The sequence below is a fragment of the Heterodontus francisci genome, chromosome 23 (genome assembly GCF_036365525.1).
Source record: "Heterodontus francisci isolate sHetFra1 chromosome 23, sHetFra1.hap1, whole genome shotgun sequence".
NCBI lineage: Eukaryota > Metazoa > Chordata > Chondrichthyes > Heterodontiformes > Heterodontidae > Heterodontus > Heterodontus francisci.
The window spans coordinates 30,896,758-30,920,906 of record NC_090393.1 but is presented as its reverse complement, the minus strand read 5'-3'; the positions used below and the strand labels follow the sequence as shown (position 1 = coordinate 30,920,906).

At 40.1% G+C, this 24,149-nt stretch overlaps 2 protein-coding genes across 6 annotated transcripts in view; one reads left to right on the top strand and one right to left on the bottom strand.

The window, feature by feature from the left end:
- The window catches only part of tctn1 (tectonic family member 1), a 32,690-nt gene extending 30,768 nt beyond the window's left edge, over positions 1–1,922 (top strand). For all 5 annotated transcript variants that reach the window (XM_068054968.1, XM_068054967.1, XM_068054971.1 and 2 more), the window contains one exon: positions 1,029–1,922. In XM_068054968.1, the coding sequence (XP_067911069.1) occupies positions 1,029–1,172 (144 nt within the window). In that variant the 3' untranslated portion in view covers positions 1,173–1,922. The remainder of the gene's footprint in view (positions 1–1,028) is intronic.
- On the bottom strand, positions 1,334–23,704 carry hvcn1 (hydrogen voltage-gated channel 1). The gene is made up of 6 exons (XM_068054974.1): positions 23,256–23,704; positions 21,460–21,665; positions 18,806–18,910; positions 4,271–4,502; positions 3,481–3,593; positions 1,334–3,406 (listed from the first exon to the last, which is right to left on the bottom strand). The coding sequence occupies exons 2-6, from the start codon at positions 21,625–21,627 to the stop codon at positions 3,341–3,343; spliced, it is 684 nt and encodes a 227-aa protein (XP_067911075.1). The 5' UTR covers positions 21,628–21,665; positions 23,256–23,704; the 3' UTR covers positions 1,334–3,340.
- Between the last annotated feature and the right edge of the window lie 445 nt (positions 23,705–24,149).

The following is a 24,149-nucleotide window of genomic DNA, read 5'->3' as shown; positions in this document are numbered from 1 at the left end:
GTCGGGCCGGGTCGGGGACACACTATCATCAACTCCGGTACATGTACTTAAATGTAATCTTAAATGTACTTTTTAAACAACCTTTCAAGTCCAGTTACAGTTTTTGTTGCTTATCTGCACAAGCTTAAAAAGTGAAAAACGGAAGCTAGGTTAACTGAACACTCCGGTGGTCGGGTTGAGGAAAAAATGGAAGGACTCAGGCTCGGGTCGGGTTTCATTTGCAGACCAGAGCCAGCTTTTATTATGAGACATGGGTTCAAATCTAGATTGATTTAAAGTTTTCCTTTCTCTTTGTTAGTTGAAAATTATAAAAGACTGAATAAGTTTAGGTAGTCTGAGCTCAGTACTTATGGAGTAGATCTTAAAGCTGCCCATAATTTGGCACTACACTGGCAATCCTACTCAACGAAGCAGTGAGGCTGGCTGGTATAGAAAAAGGGAAATAAATTAAAACATCACAAAAGCATCAGTGTGAATTTAACATATATTGAGCATAATAAAGTCAGCTTTCCCTTGCATTAGGTGATGTACCTAGCTGGCCAGGAAGTGTATGATGCTGAGTATCAAAAAGAGGGGAAATCCACAGCATTGACATTTCTTATGAGCATATAATTTTTTTTTTAATACTCTCTTACCAACAAAGCACAAAGAATTGATGGTAAAAGTATAAAATTAAAGTCAGTGATACATTATCTTTTTGTTAAAAAAAAGATATTTACCTGTTAGATGATGAACAAAGAACTTAAGTGACTATGCATTCAGCAAGATCCCATATAACGTTCTGGAAAGTGTTATCAGGTAGGAGTGAGTAGTTCTAGGACATCATGTCTACGCAAAGACGTTATAACAACAAATTTAAAAATTCCCAGTTGGCTAAACCCAATTTTACAGGCAGGGAGGACCTGAGCTGAAGAATAAATAATTACAAACATGACTCCAAATCTAATTCCAGTTCTTGGAAAATGCTGGAGCCTCTTGGATATTTTACACCCCAAATTTGAAAGCTAACTTTGTTTTTTTTTCTCTAGTTGCTTTTGAAAGCTGCAAAATCTTTACACATCGCTACCTCAGTTACTTTTACCGATGTGTCGGCATCTGCCCAGCCCGGATACAAAATCAGACCATCGCTCGATGCCAAATTACCCTATGATTTCTTCTTTCCTTTTGTTTGAAATATCCTGAGCTGCTTTTGTGAGGCAGTGTTATAACTAAACTGTAACTTGGAATTGTTCAAACAAAACAATTGTATCTGCTTTGTAAAATAATTGATTTGTACTGATTTTTTTTCTAAATTTTTAGGAAACCACAACTTGAGGTTTAAAGTGTCATTGGTTGTATGTTTTTATTTAAATTTTGTAATAGAAGCTTCAACTTGGATTTCCCAATGGACTGCATTTACAGAATAACTATAACTAAAGAAGCTACACATTAAGAGCACTGAAATACATATACATGTAAAGCACAACAGAAGTAAAATTTATAGAATTTGTATTTTTCTAAGGATATTGGAACGTATTTAAACTATATTGTAAATGGTCTGGTACCATTATTGCCCTTTTTACAAATGCTTTCTATGCAGGGAGAGTTTTTTTTAATGTAATCATTTGCATTTTTACAGTTTATACCTGGTAAAGCCATATCTCAGAATTTAAGATTTGTACATATCCTGGAGAAAGACATTTTGTTAATCAATATAAGACAGCCTTAATTAATTCAATCATCTAATCCAAGAAAAATGAACCTTATTTTATATAATACTGATTTCCAGAATTATTTTAGGTTGAACATATCTGGAAAGCTAATACATTGGCAATACTTTAATATTGTGATCACTAAATGTTTTAGTATGTTAGAATTCACTTTGCATCAATTCATTGTATATATTCACCTAGAATTAATTATAATTTTCACTTATGAACTAAGTATGTGTAACTCTCAATATTTTCCTTTAATAATTATACAAGATGTTATTTTGCAACTGTGCACAAACCATATAATCACAACTATCAAACATATGCAGTTTGACTTTCATCATTAGGTATTAGACGGTACACATTTTTGGAGGCAACTTTTGTTATTAATGCTGCCCACTATATATCAGATCAGACTGTAGAACCCTTCAAGGATTGCAATAACATATTGGCATGAAATGCAGCTGAAAAGCAAGACACAACATTCCCTTTCCCTCAAGGGTGTTGAAAAGATTGTAACTTATTCAAAAATGAAAGGAAAAATCTCAAGATGAAGTAAAAGGCACCAATTTTCCAAAATGTTTTTTCCTCTGAGGTGGAAACCACACAACTATTTTAAACTTAATAAAATCTGTCATGGAAGCTGCACTGAAAGTTCAGTTAGTAAACACACCATGTACCGAAGGCATACGGATGAGATGGTGCAGGTTTGATTCCTGGTCTGTTAAGTTAGCTGATTGGGAATAGGCATGATGCAGTTGATCCCAGCATCTACACATTGCAAAGAGCCAATGGTTCCCAATCCTGATCAGTGCTTCCTGCTGGAAAGTATGGACCAAATTGGGCTCAGCTATCATGTGTATCTCAGTCACAGAGCCTGCAGCCAGTTGCAGTCTTTGCTCATATTTAGAATATTCACAAATGAAATAACCAGAAGGTTACTGATGGTGGTGGAATCATACCTCAGTAAGGAGTCAGCAGCTTCAAGGACAGAAGAGAAAATCCTTTATAGGGAAGGACTCTTTTGTGGCAATCACAAGTCCATGTTTATAGAAAAAAAGTTATTCAAATACAAGGTGAAGCATTGTGCTGAATACATTACCAGATTTGATTGAGATTCTGATCTCAGCCACATTGTTCTGGGGAGGAAAATCTGCTGTTGTACACCTCCCAGTCCCAAGAGCTTGTTGGATGTGACATCTGTGTATGTATTCTTGGCTGCAGTCAGTTCATATTCAGAAGGTGGGAGCAACAGAAAATAGGATTTTATCCCAAACAAAAATTATCCAGATAACAATTGTCTGATAAGAAATAATACTTAGCTTTTTTATTGTTAGTTTTTGAGATGACAAACTGACATTCAAGTACATAATGTTAACGCGAGGATGGTATTTTGGGAACAGCCCAGAGATACTTATTTTGAAAAATGTAAGACTTCAGTTAATTGTGGGATACAAGGTTAATCATCATTCTTTGGTCCCGCACCATTCTTAGAAAATATACACACAATTATGACAAAAGAAAAGCTGTGCATTATTCTGGAAAAACTCAAAGGTTGAGAGTCTACAAGATATGTTTACAAGAAATAATTTCAGGTGCTGTTCTAAATTCAGCCTCTATTCAACACTCCTTGTGTATAAAGCAGTTTCTTAGTTGATCTGGTAGTTTATTCTATGCTCCTGGAGCAATCTACGTAGTCTCTCAACTTCTTGTGTCTATAAAAGGAATTTAACAAGTTAGAATCCATTTATTTTAAAAGCAAATAACTTTGTAAGGTGGATGATCTTACCAGTTCTGTACACTCATTCTGGAGTTCACCTATCCTCTGCCTAAATTGGTTGTTGGCACGTTTGAGCTCGGTTTCTTTCTTTGCTGCACGTGACTTCACAGTCATCAAGATTCCTTTACAATAGTGAATTAGGAACAGGTTATTAAATGCACATAATGGTCAGTTGTACCCTTAATTTTAAAAGGCATACTCCATTCAAGTTATAATTATGGACTTATTAACCAATTTGATTAATTTAACTTTCCTGTAATGTAAAACATTTAAAATGATGGTAAACTCCACGGTGTTTACAAGAAATTTAACCTCTCCCTTCCGTCATAAACCGCCGCTCCATGAATTAGGTGAAATTGAACAAAATCACAGGCACAAGCCAATGGCTCAGTTATTCAAGGCAGTAAACTACTGGCCTGGGCTACAAAACTTTGAAATCTGACTTCTTCAGGATTTTTCAATTGAAACTTTAGGCACAAGAATATAAAGCCTAAATAAGTTACCGATTTATAACACCTAATCCCCCAACTATCAAAACTAACAAAACTCTCCTTTGTAGAATAGGAAAGGAAAGAAATAACTTTTCTTGAATAAATCAATTTTTAATTGGGAAATATTAGTTAACATACATTTTGTGATGCAGGGACTTATTCAGTGGTTAATAAATGATATCCTGTTTCATAAAGTTGTCCTAATGGCTGATTTCACCTGATGAAAGATGTTAAAACAAAAGAAATCTATCTCCCCCTTTCCTCATCATTTATGATCCCATTTAAAGATGTTCAATTATGAATTGTACCATTCATTATTCTTGCCACTCTCCACAGTCGTAGGAGTATGAGTAAGCCCAGGCCGTCAAAAGCATCTTCCCGGGAAATGTAAACAATATCAAGAATGAAAGATACCACAACGATTATTCCATCCAAGACTTCAAACTTGTGCCAGAAAAATTCCAAACGGAAGGCATATAATTTACCAATTAGCTCCAGTATAAAAAAAGTCAGAATAGCAATACTCAGGTAGTGAAATACCTGGAAAAGAAAGAACATTGTTAAATCTGCAGAAAAAAAATCAAATAAAACTGATTTGGTACCTTTAGAAAATCATTTTAAGTACAGCCTGCCATATTGACAGTCATTATATTGCAAAATGTTTAAAACATCAATTCTTGATTATTTCCATATACATTTGTCAATCCATTGATAAAACAGAGTGATTTAAAATAACTTTGTACTTTCCCTGGGGGCCGCATATGTAAATTGTTTGTAGCTCAATCCCAAGTATGGGGCTCACAAATGTAGAACACTGCAAGGATTTTTCTCCTGATTGTATACAGCAGGGTTGTCCAACATAGGACCCGCAGGCCAGGATCCAGCCCACCACCCGGCCTGCGGATGTAACCTGTACCCGGGGCCGTTCCTCGTCTCCACCAGGGCTCGGTGAATGAAGATGAGAAATCTCCCATTGTCAGACCGGCTTCTAAAAAAGATCGCGCCAGTTTCACAGCTGACAGCTTCTGTATCGGGAACAGCGGCTTCTGAACTTCGGACAGATTTCGGGGGGTTCAGGCCAGTTCCGACTTTTTTTTTTACAAGCCCGCTGGAAAACACCAAATCAGTCCGAAGATCAGAAACTGCTGTTCCTGATGTCAGCAGCTATCAGCTGTGAAACTGACATTTTTTAAAAAACCGACCAACCATTTGCTGAGCGTTCCCGCTCTCTGTGACTGTGAGAGAGAAAGGGGGGAGCACAGAGAGAGAAAGGGGGGAGCACAGAGAGAGAAAGAGGGAGGACTGAGAGAGAGAAAGGGGGGACAGAGAGAAAGGCAGAGGACAGAGAGAGAGAAAAGGGGGAGGACAGAGAGAGAAAAGGGGGAGGACAGAGAGAGAGAAAGGGGGGACAGAGAGAGAAAGGGGGGAGGACAGAGAGAGTGAAATGGGGGAGGACAGAGAGAGAGAAATGGGGGAGGACAGAGAGAGAGAAATGGGGGAGGACAGAGAGAAAAAAGGGGGGACAGAGAGAGAAAAGGGGGAGGACAGAGAGAGAGAAATGGGGGAGGACAGAGAGAGAAAGGGGGAGGACAGAGAGAGAAAAGGGGGAGGACAGAGAGAGAAAAGGGGGAGGACAGAGAGAGAGAAATGGGGGAGGACAGAGAGAGAAAAGGGGGGACAGAGAGAGAAAAGGGGGAGGACAGAGAGAGAGAAAGGGGGAGGACAGAGAGAGAGAAATGGGGGAGGACAGAGAGAGAAAAGGGAGGACAGAGAGAGAAGGGGGGGACAGAGAGAGAAAAGGGGGGGACAGAGAGAGAAAAGGGGGGGACAGAGAGAGAAAAGGGGGGACAGAGAAAGAAAAGGGGACGACTGAGAGAGAAAAGGGGGAGGACAGAGATAAAAGGGGGAGGACAGAGAGATAAAAGGGGGGGACAGAGAAAGAAAAGGGGGAGGACAGAGAGAGAAAAGGGGGAGGACAGAGAGAGAAAAGGGGGAGGACAGAGAGAGAGAAAAGGGGGAGGACAGAGAGAGAGAAAAGGGGGAGGACAGAGAGAGAGAAAAGGGGGGACAGAGAGAGAAAGGGGGGAGGACAGAGAGAGAAAAGGGGGGACAGAGAGAGAAAAGGGGGGACAGAGAGAGAAAAGGGGGGACAGAGAGAGAAAAGGGGGGACAGAGAGAGAGAAATGGGGGAGGACAGAGAGAGAAAAGGGGGAACAGAGAGAGAGAAGGGGGAGGACAGAGAGAGAGAAATAGGGGAGGACAGAGAGAGAAAAGGGGGACAGAGAGAGAAAAGGGGGACAGAGAGAGAAAAGGGGGAGGACAGAGAGAGAAAAGGGGGAGGACAGAGAGAGAAAAGGGGGAGGACAGAGACAGAAAAGGGGGAGGACAGAGACAGAAAAGGGGGAGGACAGAGACAGAAAAGGGGGGACAGAGAGAGAAAAGGGGGAGGACAGAGAGAGAAAAGGGGGGAGAGAGAGAGAAAAGGGGGAGGACAGAGAGAGAAAAGGGGGGAGAGAGAGAGAAAAGGGGGAGGACAGAGAGAGAAAAGGGGGGACAGAGAGAGAAAAGGGGGAGGTCAGAGAGAGAAAAGGGGGAGGACAGAGAGAGAAAAGGGGAGGACAGAGAGAGAAAAGGGGAGGACAGAGAGAGAAAAGGGGGGACAGAGAGAGAAAAGGGGGGACAGAGAGAGAAAAGGGGGGACAGAGAGAAAAGGGGGAGGACAGAGAGAGAAAAGGGGTGAGGACAGAGAGAGAAAAGGGGTGAGGACAGAGAGAGAAAAGGGGGAGGACAGAGATAAAAGGGGGAGGACAGAGAGATAAAAGGGGGGGACAGAGAAAGAAAAGGGGGAGGACAGAGAGAGAAAAGGGGGAGGACAGAGAGAGAAAAGGGAGAGGACAGAGAGAAAAGGGGGAGGACAGAGAGAGAGAAAAGGGGGGACAGAGAGAGAAAAGGGGGGACAGAGAGAGAAAAGGGGGGACAGAGAGAGAAAAGGGGGGACAGAGAGAGAAAAGGGGGGACAGAGAGAGAGAAATGGGGGAGGACAGAGAGAAATAAGGGGGAACAGAGAGAGAAATGGGGGAGGACAGAGAGAGAGAAATGGGGGAGGAAAGAGAGAAATGGGGGAGGAAAGAGAGAAAAGGGGGGACAGAGAGAAAAGGGGGGACAGAGAGAGAAAAGGGGGAGGACAGAGAGAGAAAAGGGGGAGGACAGAGAGAGAAAAGGGGGAACAGAGAGAGAGAAGGGGGAGGACAGAGAGAGAGAAATAGGGGAGGACAGAGAGAGAAAAGGGGGACAGAGAGAGAAAAGGGGGAGGACAGAGAGAGAAAAGGGGGAGGACAGAGAGAGAAAAGGGGGAGGACAGAGAGAGAAAAGGGGGAGGACAGAGAGAGAAAAGGGGGAGGACAGAGACAGAAAAGGGGGAGGACAGAGACAGAAAAGGGGGAGGACAGAGACAGAAAAGGGGGGACAGAGAGAGAAAAGGGGGAGGACAGAGAGAGAAAAGGGGGGAGAGAGAGAGAAAAGGGGGAGGACAGAGAGAGAAAAGGGGGGAGAGAGAGAGAAAAGGGGGAGGACAGAGAGAGAAAAGGGGGGACAGAGAGAGAAAAGGGGGAGGTCAGAGAGAGAAAAGGGGGAGGACAGAGAGAGAAAAGGGGAGGACAGAGAGAGAAAAGGGGGAGGACAGAGAGAGAAAAGGGGGGACAGAGAGAGAAAAGGGGGGACAGAGAGAAAAGGGGGAGGACAGAGAGAGAAAAGGGGTGAGGACAGAGAGAGAAAAGGGGGAGGACAGAGAGAGAAAAGGGGGAGGACAGAGAGAGAAAAGGGGGGGGACAGAGAGAGAAAAGGGGGGGGACAGATAAAGAAAAGGGGGAGGACAGAGAGAAAAGGGGGAGGACAGAGAGAGAAAAGGGGAAGGACAGAGAGAGAAAAGGGGAAGGACAGAGAGAGAAAAGGGGAAGGACAGAGAGAGAAAAGGGGAAGGACAGAGAGAGAAAAGGGGGGAGGACAGAGAGAGAAAAGGGGGGAGGACAGAGAGAGAAAAGGGGGAGGACAGAGAGAGAAAAGGGGGAGGACAGAGAGAGAAAAGGGGGGACAGAGAGAGAAAAGGGGGGAGGACAGAGAGAGAAAAGGGGGAGGACAGAGAGAGAAAAGGGGGGACAGAGAGAGAAAAGGGGGGACAGAGAGAGAAAAGGGGGGACAGAGAGACAAAAGGGGGAGGACTGAGAGAGAAAGGGGGGAGAGAGAGAGAAAGTGGGTGGGGACAGAGAGAGAAAGGGGGTGCGGACAGAGAGAGAAAGGGGGTGGGGACAGAGAGAGAAAGGGGGTGGGGGCACAAAGAAAGGGGTGGGGGCACAAAGAAAGGGGTGGGGACAGAGAGAGAAAGGGGTGGGGACACAGAAAGAAAGGGGTGGGGACACAGAAAGAAAGGGGTGGGGACACAGAAATCGAGGATGGCACAGAGTTGGGGGGTGGGTAAAGCAACACAGGGATGGGGGACACAGGGATAGAGAGTCATCAAGATCACTCCTGACAGAATGACATCTATCTGGAATACTCTGCATCGTTACATCAAGTGTGCAGGCAAACATTGACTACTTGTGCAAGCACAAAAATGCCAGGTATCTCACTAAATCAGTGTCCAAAATAGTGATGAGAAAGTAAGTCAATAAATTAGTCTTCTCATTTAAAGCTTCTTCACAAAAATATACATTTGTTGTTGTTTTGATTAATAGTAACATAATTTTTTAATGCCTTTATCTTTCCGAAACTGTCTCACCCGGCCCCTGTGGAAGACATAAATTGTAATGTGACCCCACCCTGCACCCACCCCCCCCACAACATGAAAAGTTTGGATAACCCTGGTATACAGTAACCCCAGCAGAAGATCTACATTTGGAGAGGACAAAGATCAGCTGTGATGCCTCTCACTGATGGACAACTTGATGCTCAGCCTTTAGATCTACACACAGGTATAGGACACTTTGGGCAAGATAACAAAGCACTACAAGCTCTCATGAAACCACGTCACCACGAGTTCCTGCCTTTGAAAGAAGAGTAACAGAGGAGAGAAAAGGAATAAGTCAAAAGGCCAAAGTAAGAGAAGTGCAGCAGGTAGAATTAGGGAAAGAAGTACAAAGATTTTTAATGTAGTATGTTGAGTGAACAGGGAACAAAATGAAGGCTGGCATGGAGAGTCCATAGGGGAGTAGGGCTTATTTTAGGATAGGATGTAAGTGGAAAAGGTTTGGCTGAGTTATGACATTATGTAGGGAAATAAAAGCTTGAGAGAGGCTTTTCATGACAGTACTGGGGAAATCAAAGTTTGGAGTTGACAAAGTCATGCATGAGGGATTCAACAGCTGTGGGTGTGAGGTAAATGCAGAGGCAGATGAAATTGTGAAGGGGGAGGTAGACAGACTTGGTGATAGAAATGATACAAACTCAATCAACCAAGGCACTGAAGTTTTTGTCATTGGGTTCAGCCTGGGGAAGTAGCTGGGAAGAGGGATGGAATCAATTGCTAGTGTGGGGGATCTTTGGCAGGGGTCAAGCAACATGTGGCTGAATTTTACAGATACCCCAACGTCGGGGGTCATGGCGGGGTGGGGTGGGGTTGAAAAATGCCTCCAGGAGAGGCCCGCCATGGACCTCGACGCCGGGAAGGCCAGCCCCCATATTGCCGGTGGCAGCAAAGCCTCACGGCACCGCTCGGCGATGGGAGCCCAATTTACATATGTAAAATCATTTAGATAGCTGAATTAATGACCATTGCCCTCCCGTTGTATGTCCCGAAGCGATATTGGTGTGCCAGTGGCCGGCACTCCCGCGCCTTTGGATCCCCGTCCAGGGAGCTGAGGTGGAACACTGGTGGGGAGGAGGGTGCAGGTAATCTTTTCAGAGTGGGAGTGGGGGAGGGGCAGATATTTCATTGGTGTAGAGGATCGTGGGAAGGCGTAAAGATTAAAGTTTATGAACTTTGGGGGTGGGGGGGGAGGTCAGGTGGGCAGGGGAAGTGGTTTTTGAGGGGAAAGAGGTCAAGTAATTAATTTTATGGTATGGGGGGGGGGTGGGAGAGGGGCAATATAAATGGATCTATATTTTCTTATTGCGTTTACCTTTAAAAATTTAAATTGAATGGAACGGTTTGAAGCCCTTTAAAAATGGCGTCAGCGTCTGCACAAAGGCTGCTGACGCCATTGCCAGGGATAGGCAGCCCACCCCTCTCACGTCATTGGGGCGGGCGGTCCGCCCCGGCCATTTAAATGAGCCGCCACACTTGGAAAAATTCTTGTTCATTCCCCACTTGTCAGACAAGATGATAGTGATGATCTTAAAATCAAGGAGGGTGGAGGCTAGATAAAGCAGAAAGCTGACCCCATGTTTACGGAAAATGTTACTCGGACAGCATGTGCATGAGGAAAATAAGTAGGGCAAGGATGGAGCTAAACAGTTATGCAAGAACTGGAGAACAAAATCAGAGAACATGGTGTGCTAGCTATGTTGGCACAGGACAAGTAAGGGCAGTGTCACATGAGGATTAAAGGAACAGTAGGCCATTAAGCCAGTCACGTCTGTGTTACAACTCACTTAGATCATGGCTGATCTGTATCTCAACTCCATTTACCTGCCTCAGCTCCATATCCTTTCAAACCATTATCTAACAAAAAACTATCAGTCTTGAAAGCTCCAATTGTCCCAGCATCCACAGCCTTTTGAGGAAAGAGAATTCCAAATTCTACTAACCGTTGTGTGAAGAAATGCTTCCCGATTTCCTTATAAACTGGCCTAGCTCTAATTTTGTTTTATGACTGTATCGCCTCATTCTTAATTCTCTCATCAGAGAAATAGTTTGTCTGTATCTACCGTATTGAATCCTGTTAACATTTTAAACACCCTGATCAGATCATCCCATAATATTCGATAAAAAGGAAATACAAACCATGTTTATGCAATTTGTCCTCATAATTTAACCCTCTAAGTGATTACTGGATCCCCTCCTTAGAAATGGGATTTTAAAATTCAAAAAAATGGAAAAATTCATTAAGAACTTAAGCAGATTATACTCAAGAAATGCCATTTTGCATTGCCCATTTCATGTTTCCATTCATTCCTGACTATAAAACAAGTTTAAAAATAAATAGGAGTCAGGACTTTATCATACTTTTAGATTTTCCACTCAACCATTTTCTCAGCTCCTCTCCATTGTTGATAATATTGGTTTATTGAATACGATTCAGTGAGCATTTGCTGATTATGGTACCTCGTCTAAATGACCAGGAGGCACGTCAGCCTGGACAGTGAATTCTGTGTGACTACTCATCCCCGAGGGCATCACTGCTCAGCTCTGTTCCGGCCTTGTCCAGCATTAACAATAGGAATTACTGGCGAGACTGGGAACTCAGGCCAATTTTCCTCTCTCTAATCACATTACTGGCCAAATGGAGATTAACTAACTCAGCACTTAACAGTAGCAAACCTAGGGCCTTTTTGGTTTTAATAACACATTGGATAAACATACTGAGCCATGAGGAGCCTAAATTCCAGTGTTCGAACCTTAAAATAATGAAACATTTCTGTATACGAATTCCAAAAATTGGACTCTATTCATAGGTAAAATTTTAAATCAGTATCTTCCACAATAGAACTAGTAAATGGTAGATTAAAGATACATTTAAGCAGTTTTGTTGTTACTGACACAATGTCATTCTTGGGTAGAATAGGATGTGAAGGACCTGATGAAATTAATGTGCCCATGTGTCCTAAGTTGAAAAGTTTTAAATATATTCATTAATTGGCACTGCTTTATTCAGCAGTTGTTTTGCAATTTTTCTACTTCCTCCTGTCTCATTTGTTCACATTGTGTGCATTTCATTCCATTTTGTTTCTTCTTGATGGTTGACCATTCGCCTATATTGCATTTTCCTGCTTTCAGACTTCATAAAAATATACACATTTTAAGATTTCCTATCTTCTGGGTGAGACATATATCTGCAAAATTGCTTGTAAGTCTGAATATCCATACATTAAAATAATTCATTAAATCCAAAAGAAACTACATCTGTATATTAAATGAATATTGGGTGTGCACAGGGTAGAGGAGAACATGAATCTAGTCCGTCTTCACTTTATTACACAATGGTCTCCATTGAGAATCAGTTCAGGGAGCAGGATTCTCTGGGAAAGTTTTTTATCCTTATTGCCATTATCATAAGAGTTTTTTTTTTAAACTAAGAGGTCTGTGTGCCTTTAAGACCTGTTGCTATTTTCTGTGAACATTGACTGAATGTTGAAATTTGGTGTTTGGAGTGCTGGCTGCAAAGCAATTTGTATCCAAGTAACAAAGATTTTACGACAGTCTTGTGATTTCTGTAAAAAAAAAGGCTTTCAGTTTCATTTTTGGCAGTGTAAAAGAGACGGGGGATCTGTGAGCAGTTATAAGAATTACTGCTGAAGACTGGTCAGGAATACAGCCCTGAGAAAACTCTTTCTTTTGAAAAATAATTCCTCTGTATCAAGTAAAATTCTAATCTCTTCATGAAGTCAAAAGAACTTTGAAGGAGTTGCAAAATCTAATGTATGGGAGCTAAAACCCTTGTTGCTGTTTATGCCTGAAGAGAGGAAGAGATCCAGAGAAAAATGGAATTGCTACACTCTGTGGAGAAACACTGCTTTGGAGAAAGGAAGCCTGTGTTTTGGGGTGGCAGGTTGCTGTTGCCTCCAGTCAAGTATCCCTGCCACAAGAGTGAGTTCTGTAGTTGCTGTGCTCTGTGGAGAAGGCTCCTTTGCTGATAGTAAGACCTGTTGACTTTTGTGTTTTGGAAGTTCCTGCACTCTCAAGCAAGTCTCTACTGTTAGACTGCGACTTTAAAATTTAAATAGACCTGTTGTTACAACCTGTTGCTGAAAGATCTGTCTGACGCCTGCTGCAGACAAACTACCTTGAACGCCTACCCACCACAGACTGTTCATTAATTTCACCTGGAGAGACATCAAATGGCATCTGATTATTCAACTCTGAATCGTCACACCTCACTGATCCAGGAAAATACCAGAAGTTACAACCCAGTTGTTTTATTATTCCTAAGAAACTGCTGTAAAGTCAATATTTCTATTTTCCCTGGTTAACCATTGGTAATTGAATATATGTGTGTGCATGAGGGTTAGGAAGATTAAGGGAGTTATAAAATCTTTTCCTACATATAGATTAATCTCATTATCATTTAAAAACTTGTTCTATTAATAAATAGTTAATTTTATTGTTGTTTAAAGAGACCTGGTTTGGCATGCTTTATTCTGGGGATAAATAAAGTGATTAATTTGGCTATTTTTCCAGTAGGTGGGGACACTTTACTAATATGCTGTGACCTGTGGAGTAGTGGGACTGAATTAACAGTGCATTACTCCCGCCTTGGTCATAACACCTTTCTGTACATTATGATACAGCAGGATATGTACTCAGTGACTAATTGGTAAATGAACTTTCAGAGCAGGCAAAATCAACAGTGAAGCTTTAATGAAACAGAACTGATTGAGTTAATCATGAAACAAGGCTACTTAAAAACAACATTGGATATAATTATTGTTCACCATTTATGATCCTGTTAAACTTGAGAAGTGGAAGAGATATAGCCATCCTGCATTTTGAAACATGTATATTTACAGTACAGCAGGGGCCCACTGTGTCTGTGCCAGCTCCGTGCTACAACAATCAAAAACTAATCCTGCTCCCTGATCCCCCTGTGTCTTCCTCTACTTCAAATTTTTATCTATTCTTCCCTTAAATTATGAAATAGTCCTCACCTTAACTATGCCCTGTGGCAAAGCTGTAACAACTTTCTATGTACAAAATTATGCATAATCCCTCTCCTTATTTTGTGACCATTTTAAATAGATAACCCTTCATCAAGTCCTCAACCAGAATAAACAGTCTTTTCCTGTTCATCCTATCAAAACACCATCAGTTTAAAAACCTCTATTTAATTTCCTCTTGGCCTTGTCTACTCCAGTAGAAATAGTCCCAGTTTCTTAAGCCTTTCCAAATAACTATACGTTTTTATTCCCGTTATCATCCTGGTTGATCTACTCTGTATCCTCTATGTGGCTTTAATGTCCTTTCTATTCAAAGCTATAGATAGAGTAATATAACTAACCATTGCCTCTTACTAGTTTATCATTACTTTTTTGCTCTTGCAATCGACGCCCTTATTTATAAAACCCAAAATGGATTTTTAATTATGTATTATCACCCTTTGTTCTCTGTTTCGTCAGCATCTTTCAGTTGAGTTTATATTGCTTTTCCTTGTTTTTCCTTCCAAAATAAATTGACCTCACACTTCTCTGTATCAAATCACATCGGCTACCTGTCTGTCCTTCTGAAGTCTTCTGCAGTCATCTTGCATGTTGTAGATACCCTACTTTTAAGTTATCAGCAAATTTCAACACTATGCTCCCTTTGCCCATGTCCAAATAATCTATACATATATTGAAAACAAAAGTGGATCTAAGACTGACCTCAGGTACACCACTCCTGACTTTTCTCAGATCTGAAATTTGTGTAGCAAGCTCTTGTAATGCCTTATTGAACACATCCGTCAACAGTAGAGCATTCCTTTTGTCTGTACAACAGTCATATCTTCAAAACCATCAACTAAATTAATCAAACAGGACTTGTCTTTAAAATAATTTTTAAAAAGGAGCTGTTTTCTTACGAATAACCAAGATTCAGGAGTACTTGATAGAGATGTTTAAAATTCTTGAGGGGATGAGACAGTAGCTAAAACCAGGTAATTTCCACTGATTGAGGGATATAGATAAAAAGGGACATAGATATAGGATTAAACACAAGAGATTTAGGACCGAGAGCAGGACAAACCTATTTTTAAATAGGGGGTTCTGAGGCTGTGGAATGGAGTTAGTAATTGAACAGAAACCATGTTAACAATTAAGAATAGGTTAGATAGATAGGTCAAGGAAAATAAAATAAAGGGATATGAAACAGGTTAGGCACCGGGGATTAGGACTGGACTATTGCTTGTGTGGAAGATACTTGTTTCAGTGTTGTAATTTTGACGTAATTCAATGTTTAAAAAAAAGCTATCTGTCCTTAATTATCCTATGCATGTTTAAATGTCAACTAAGCAAAGAGAGAGCATGAAAACAGACTGGCAGCTAACAGGGAAAATATAGAGACAGGTGGGGATGTTTGGTAGGAATGTAGGATTAGTATAGATGGGTGGTTGATGTTCGGCACAGACTCGGTGGGCCGAAGGGCCTGTTTTAGTGCTGTATCTCTAATCTAATCTAATCATAAAAGGGGATCCAAAAGTCTTCTATAGGCATATTCATAGCAAAAGGGTGGTAAAAGGAGTGGGGCCAATTAGGGACCCAAAAGGGGATTTATGCATGGAGGCATGGCTAAAGTATTAAATGAATACTTCACAGAATTACAGAATTGTTACAGCACAGAAGGAGGCCATTTGGCCCATCATGTTCACCCTGGTTCTATGAAAGAGCAACTCCCTCTGTTCCATTCCCCTAATTTGCATCCATCTTTACCAAGGCAGATGTTGCACAGGTCATGGTGAAAGAGGAGGTAATTCAGACATTTGAAGGGCTTAAAATTGATAAGGAGTAGGTATTCCAAGTTGATAAGACACCAGGACCAGATGAGATGCATCCAAGGGAAGCGGGAGTGGAAATTGCAGAGGCACTGGCCATAATTTTCCAGTCTTCCTTAAATTCAGGGGTGGTGCCAGAGGACTGGAGAATTGTAAATGTTACACCCTTGTTCAAAAAAGGCTGTAAAGATAAGCCCAGCAACTATAGGCCAGTCAGTTTAACCTCAGTGGTGGGGAAGCTTCTCAAAACGATGATTTGGGACAAAATTAATAGTCACTTGGATAAATGTGAGTTAATTAGGGAAATCCAGCATGGATTTGTGAAGGGCAAATTGTGTTTAACTAATGTGCTTTAGTTTTTTGATGAGGTAAGAGAGAAGGTTGATCAGGGCAATGCTGTTGATGTGGTGTACATGGACTTCCTAAAAGTATCTGATAAAGTGTTCCACAACAGACTTGTGAGCAAATTTATAGCTCATGGAATAAAAGGGACATTAGCAACATGGATACGAAATTGCCCGAGTGACAGGAAACAGACAGTAGTGGTTAATGGATGTTGTTCCGACTGGAGGTAGGTTTGTAGTGGAGTTCCCCAATGGGTTGGTGTTAGGACTCTTGCTCTTCCTTATATATACATATAATGATCTAGACCTTGGTGTACAGGGCACAATATCAAAATTTGCAGATGATACGAAACTTGGAAACATTGTGAGCTTTGAGGAGGGTAGTTTAGAACTGCAAAAGGACATAGACAAGTTGGTGGAATGGGCAGACAAGTGGCAGATGAAATTTAATGCAGATAAGTGTGAAGTGATTCATTTTGGTAGGAAGAATGAGGAAAGACAACATAAAATAAATTCTGTAATTCTGTAATTTGACCTTCAGTTAGGGATTCTAAGAGCATGCGCATCACTGATATTCAATGAACTGGTCCATATTTACATGGTTTATCTTTCTCTCCCTTCTTGAATAGAGGTGTTACATTGGTTACTCCTTAGTCCCCTGGAACAATTCACATGCCTAAAGACAATTGAAAAGTTGTCACCAGAGCTTCTCTTCTCTGGCTTCCTTCAAAAGCTTAAGGTTTATGCCAGGAGGGATCAGTGACTTTTCCACAGAGTTTTGCCTAATTTCACTTCCTACAAAAAAAAACTCATACAAAATATGTATTTAATATCTTCTCCAAACCTTCATTCTCCACAACTTAATCTAAATGGCCCTGCTACTTTTAATTGTTTTAACCTTTTCATATACTTATAAAAGCTTATACAATTTATTTCTATATTATCTGCTAGTCTTTCTCCCTATAAATCTTTCTAATTTTCCTTTACACTCCCCTACAATAGCTTCTATATTTGTCTTGATTTTGTTTTGTGCTGTTAACCTTTGTTTTATCTTATGCCTCCGTCTTTGGTTTTGATATCTACATAACCACAGAAGACTATACTTTGATGCACCCACTTTTTGCCTTGTTGGAATATGTTCATTTTGTAATTATTTGTCTTGTATTAGAAGTCCCACCCACTACTGATCTGTCATCCTGTTTTCCAACTTCTCTGCCCAGTTAAATTGGCCCATGTGTCTTCTTATTTCACTGAACTTTGTCCTTTTGAAGTTTAATGTTTTTATCTTTGATTCTTCACTATTTTTTATATTCTTACACTATGTGGTGCTCACCACTATTTCCCAATTGTTCTCCTAGTCTCACATCAGTACTTATCACACTTCATTTCAAAAAAGTGGTGCTTCTTTTTTGCTGCACTATAAATATACTAATCGATGAGGCTATCTTGAATTCATTCTAAAAAAAAATTCTCCATTTCCACATACTTTATCTTTATCCCAGTCTATTTTGAGATAATTAAAATCACCCAGTATTATTTGTACATCTCTCTGAACTGTCCACAAATCTTCCCATGTATTTTACCTTCACAGTTTGGTAGCCTGTAGTGCACATTGAGAATTGTAAATGTTACCGTCCCATTCTTTAACTCTATCCATTTAGTGTGCAGTCAGCTTTTGAACTGAATGCTTTGTTGGAAAATAAGAGATGACCTAGAATTTATGCCAATACAAGTGCTGTGGTTTTGCAATGCTGACAGTCCATGGAAACTGCACTGTACAGTATAAGCCTTGTAACACAAGTAGGAAGAATGTAAACCAAATGGATGATTGGTCAGTTGTTTCAATATGGAGTCACTGCTCATAATTGATTTATAATTGACAAATCATTGGAGCCTTAAGAACATTTACATGTGACAAATGCTTCGCATAACAATGATTAGAGAAGCAGCTGAAATGACGATGCAATGAGAGATAGAGAAATCCAACCTAAAAGAAATGGAAGGAAGTCAGCACCTCAAGTTTTAAGTTGTCATGGAAAGTTAAAGAAAAACAATGCACAAAAATAAAAACAAGCAAGAAAACACAGCACGGACTGCTGCATAGATGCTAAGTTTGTAGGTTTTGTAGCTGTGAAAACTCATTTTATACCAACAGGCAGGTTCATTTGAAGTATTCAAAAGGGAATTAGACTGTTATATGAAAAGGAAGAATGTGCAGGGTTACGGGCAGAAGGCAGGGGAATGGCACTAAGTGAATTGCTCTTTCGGAGAGCCAGTGCAGACACGATGGGCTGAATAGCCTCCTTCTGCACTGTAACAATTCTGTAATTTTACATTAGAAGCCCATCTTAGCTCATCCAGTAACATCCATATGCCTGGCTAACTTAAAAAGCCGAAAGGAAGGTGATACTGGATTTACTTTACATCATTGATAGAGTGATGGCCTGGAGTTTCAGCAGTCTATTTTCCTGATCGACCCCATAATTATCTCCACCACAAAGACTACTTCCACATCTTCCCACTGAAACCTTCATCTGTACCTCTGCTAAACCTCTCCTCGCTAATCTACATTGGCACTTGGTTCCCAAATGTCTAAAATTTAAAATTCTCATCCTCATGTTTAAAATTCCTTCATGACCTCATCCTTCCTTAGCTCTGTAACCTGCTGAAACCCTAGAACCCCCCACCTGCCAATCCTGAACATTTTATTCCTCTGTCTTCAGCATCATGCATGTCCCCCCCCCGCCATCACTTCACTGTAGCGGCTGATATCCCAAACTACTGAATTCCATCCACCTCTCTCACCACCATAAATGAAGCTTTAGATCATATAAATGTAAGCTGTTGTTGAAAATTGATATAATATAAATGCATTTTACCATACCTGGGGTGCTATTTTCTCTTTGTCCACCTCAATGACTGCTAGATCCATTAGCAATTCACACAGCACGAACAATGCATCCAGAATGACTAAACACACAACAGCAATCTGTTTTTTTATAAAATAGTCGAAAATAAGTACACAGTAGCAGCAGGTACAGCAAACAAGACCATAGCACAGTATTTGTACTAATTCTATTCAGAGCAGATTCTTAACATCTTTGCTGCAATTAAATGTAACAAGTATTTGTCATTTCTTTGCCTGTCTGGAAACAGTGGTCCACTTTGCAAACAATCAAACATCTCTTCTTCTTCTTCTTTGGCCTCCTTGTCTCGAGAGACAATGGGTAAGCGCCTAGATCTGGCGTGACTATATAACATACACAAAAGTACGTGCAAGAGAGTGTGCTTTTACCCATTTAAAAGAACATCTATGGCAAAATGTATCCTTTTAATTAAAAGGAGTCCAAACGTTAATTTCATTACATTTCTCATTTTATTTCACTGATTAAGTAATTTAATAATTAGCATATTATTGCTAGCAGCTGACTTTAATGATTAAAATAATGAATAGGTTATAGCTGGCTCTATGGTATCATCCACAGGAATTTCAAAATTTTACTTTGTTGGTGCAATGTACTATTTTTAAATTTCTCCTAAGAATTACAAGCTAAAAACAAAACACAGTCAGTGTTAAAAAGCTAAGTCTGTCCAATGCAGGGTTACTGTTGGCTACTTTGCTCCAGCTTTTATAGTTTCAGAGGTACATATGTTGAACATAACTGTTGGTGTAGTTAATAAATTGATATCATTAACATGCCACATGCAACCTGTGAGAAATTTGTAAAAATAAAGAAGCTTCCACTGATGGAGTATCAGAAGGACAAATTGAAGTCGAAAAACTTTAAGCAATTTTCTTGGGCTACAAAATAACTCATGAAAGTTTTTTTTTTCTTTAATTGAAAACCTCCAAACATTGTAAATAAAGTATGTGATGACCAGCAGTGTGATACAATAGTTACCTCAATTCACAAGCCAGGCCATACACCACATGTATTTCCACCCCTACAAAGTCATCTGATCAGCCTCACTATTTCTGATACGTTAAGTACTCCCAATCTTGTAGCCTCCATTTCTACAAATGGTAAGTCCATAGAACCTGATCTCTGTTTACAGGATTCCAACATTCACTCTGGATCTAAACCAGTTTTCAGTTATGCCGCATTTAAAATCAATTTTAATACAGACATTTCATGAAGTGAGCAAAATTATACTCAAATCCTACAACAAAGTAATTTCTGTTCAACTATGCTGTGCTTATTTGTTAATGAAAATTAAAACAAATTTGATATTTATTGGCAGTGGTATATGGTGGTATTATGCTTAAGATGTGATGTGTTTCCACAGTTCTTGGATAGACCACAACAATGTTGCACATTTAAATCATGAGGGGATGAAAAAAACCCACAGCCAAGTATTGTTACAAATCTATGTCCGACTTGTTAATGTAATCATAAAGCAGTTTGCAACTTTGATTTCCTAGCTCTTTTAGCACAGTTAGTGTTACACAAAGATGGAGCTTATTCTACAGTAAGTAGGGCAATGAGAATATTGAAAAGGTAATTCATCCAACAGACGATTCACTCCATCACGGAATCAGCCCCAATAATTTAATCCCCCGAGGGAAGTGAATAACAAGAAAGATAAAACTTTGCTCCAATCCCTAAAAGTTGGCCAATCAGATTCCTAGTCGTAACATTACAACTGACATTGTTCACCTTGACCTTAGAACTCCCCCGAATAGTGGACATTTATGATGGGCGTAACCATCAATCCTGTCCTTAACCAAGCTCTTTAAAGACAATAAATACACAGTGTTAGCTAGTTTAACAGAATTTATTCCAAATCTCATCTTTTCCACGGGAACAATATACCTTCTAACATCAAGCCTCACTTCGGATTTGCTCATTTAGTTCTTGTGTTACCTAGTTCTAAGATTGCAGTCTAAGACAAATAGTTTATTTACATCGTCGATAATCATGCCTGGCCTCGGATGACAAATGTTTGAATGGCTCAGTCAATGCCATGATATTACCTGAAGTAATCCCACATATCAATTTTTATTTAAGCGCAGTCAACTTTTATTAGACTCAATAAAGACACAAGGCATTTAATGTGCATCAAATCTAATATGCTATAGGGGAGGTTTAAATACCACAAACTTCCTTACTTACAACAGCTTGTGGAACTTGTTTCCTGGTTTAGGTAATGATTGCACACTCTCTTCCCCACCCAGTTTTTAAAATTTAGTGGGGAAAAATTAATTCAAGGGACATTTTTTAAATTTCCTTCCAGCTGCATTAGAGGCTGTCATAGTCTCATTAAGACCCAAAATGCACTGTTTGAAGGAAATGTTTTTCTGTTAGCATGCCACAGTTAATCTACATATAGATGACTACTTCTAATGAACAAACAAGTATGAATTATCCTACAAACCTATTAATAACCTTGTGAAGTTAAATCATTTTATCCAGTGTGCAATATTTCTACAATTTTTTTGTACTTATTTTAAGATAATTTTAAAGATGATGTCTTTTAAAGAGATTCAATATTAGTATAATTGCTGAACGTCTATCATTATTAAATTTAAAATGGTACCTGAAATTTGTTTGCGTTAAATAACCACTTGAGAGCATCCCTGAAGGAAGTGAATTCAGAAGAAAGGTTTTCTTCATCAGCATCTACTAGATTATCATAGTCTTCCTCTTCTTGCCACTTTTGGTAATCATCGCCCACAGTGGTGAAGTATCTTAGGAACTTGGCCATTGGTGGAATGCTTTAACACTAATTTCAGTCCTATAGAACTAGGAGATAAATGACTCAAAATTTGTGTACTTTCCAAAGCCAGTTTCAAAGTGTAAAAAGGTACAAAAAAAAATCACATCCTAAGTTGAGATACATGTAATCTGCAAAATATTTGAGACTTTGTTTGTGTAAAATAAATAATGTAATTTTTAGTAATTTTCTAATTTGGGAAATCATGCAGCCAATACCACTTCTGATCTATCTGTAAGGAGGTGCAGAGATAGCTTCAACCTTCAATCTACTCTCCCATCATCTGATGGCTTGGCAGAGTACAAGAATTTGTGGTGTGGTGAATCATATGAGCAAACCACCATCCTACCATCCTGCAGTGTTGCAAATTAATCCATAAATATATTACAATAGTGAAGACCTTAAGATACAATGTCTCGGTGAGTTTATTCAGTGAATGGCTATGCCATTACAAACCAGGAACAGCCCAGTTTGTACTGAGTTAGTTGATTTCAGGCAGGGTGGCAGGAGATCTACCACAATTAGTCTTAGCGTTCTGAATTAGGAATGTGAATTACCTAAGGTTTCTATTCCTGATCAGCATCTGACTCATGCAGGGAATAAGGATATATGGATGAGCATCAGCACCCCCTCTTTACAATTATATAACCTGACAGTAATCACTCTGAGGGTTCAGATATGAATAAGGTACCTGGGAGTGATCAGCATCCATTAGAATCAGTCAAAAGTCTACACTTTCTGGAGAACAGGGGAAGGGAGGAAAATGGTAGGAAAACAAATTCTTGTCATTTAACCTGTATAATAAATTCTGAAGGAAACCAGACAAAAGTACAAGTTCAACCACTGATGTACAAAAGCAGCATGACCTTATCATGTAGCAGTTAACCAACACCCAGGAAATTCTTCTACCACTGGAGACAGCCTCATTCAGAGAATTAGAAGATGTTTTACAATCAACAACAGCATAGCTCCGGGTTTAGTGGGTAAATGCCATTTGTTGGGCAACAAATTACACAGAACAAGAAAATCTCAGGTCCTAGCCATGTTCTGCGCTGAGTTGGATATTTCAGCGTTCTAATTGTCCTCAGTGGAACCTCGGCTACCGAGGGGGAAATCAGCCAGGACATCATGAGCCAGTGTTGCTGTTAGACCTGCTGAGTATTTCCAGCATTTTGAGTTTTTATTTCAGATTTCCAGCATCTGCAGTATTTTGTTTTTATTATACCAACATTAATAACTGTCTTCAGGAATAGAGGATTCATGGGGCAAATTTCAGTGCGATGTTTGACTAAATTAAACAGTCATTGATGCTTTCGTTGTTCAATTGCTCTTCTAAATGCATGTGATCTGGCTGAGAGAGCTCGTGATTTCCTCCTTTATTCCAAACATAAACATCTAAAAGCCATTTCCCCAATTCCAATATGGACCTCTCTGTGTTTACATCCTTATTCGTAAGCTGGCTCTGAAATTCAATTCGCTTTTTTGTTTGTATTGCACAAGCGGTAAGTCCAACAATAAAAGAAGCGAATTTTTAAAAACTCTACAAAACATGAACGGAGTAAACCCTAGCTCTGATTAAAGTATCTCCTGAAACGCAAAGCCCTACAGAATGTACTTACAAAGATAACGGTTTTGGAAAAGAAGGAAATCCTTCTGTAAGTTTCTTAGTTGGAATCTTCTTGGCTTGTCAAATGCACTTTGACCCGAATCCTACTCACGCTTTTCCCGAACTCGGATCGTTTCCTTCCGCTTTTCCGGACCGTTCCTCTTTAGATTCTCCAGTCTGGGAGTTTGGCTTCACTGGTTCTTTTTGCTTACTCTCTGGTGAGACTTCTGTTGCATGAATTATTTGATCCGAGAAGTAGGTGGGGAGCCCTGGCACTATTTACTTGGCATTTCCTGATTACCTGGAGTACCAAGAGTGAGATTATTGGACCAGCTGGAAAAACGTCCCTCTGCCCAGCGGTCAATATTAGTGAGATTTCTGACCAGCAACAATGATGACAAAAACAAGAAATGCTGGAATCACTCAGCAGGTCTGGCAGCATCTGTGGAAAGAGAAGCAGTTAACGTTTCGGGTCAGCGACCCTTCTTCGGAACAAACTTGGTTACTTATAAGTGTTGACACACATCAAAAAGGTTGGCGTTTTAAACCAAAATGAACAAATGCCACGCCTAATGAATGATACTTGAATGATCTGTCTTAGTCACTTCTAGAGTTTACAACACAGAAAAAGATGCAATATTGTATTGATTTTTGGAAAAACTTCTTCCAAAATTGTAGTTTACAAGTACCATCCTGAATTTGGTTGTGCCAATTTAAACAATCCTACTTTCAGAAAGTAATATTAACTGAATTTTTGCCAGCTGCAGTACACTTGTGAACAAAGCAGCAGCGTTCTCAATATAACTGCTGATTTTGCAAAACTCTGAAACGTGGCGCCAGCAAGGGGAGTCCTGCATCACCCGCGGTATCCCTTGCAACAGATACAAGCCAGCTTTTCAAACCACTT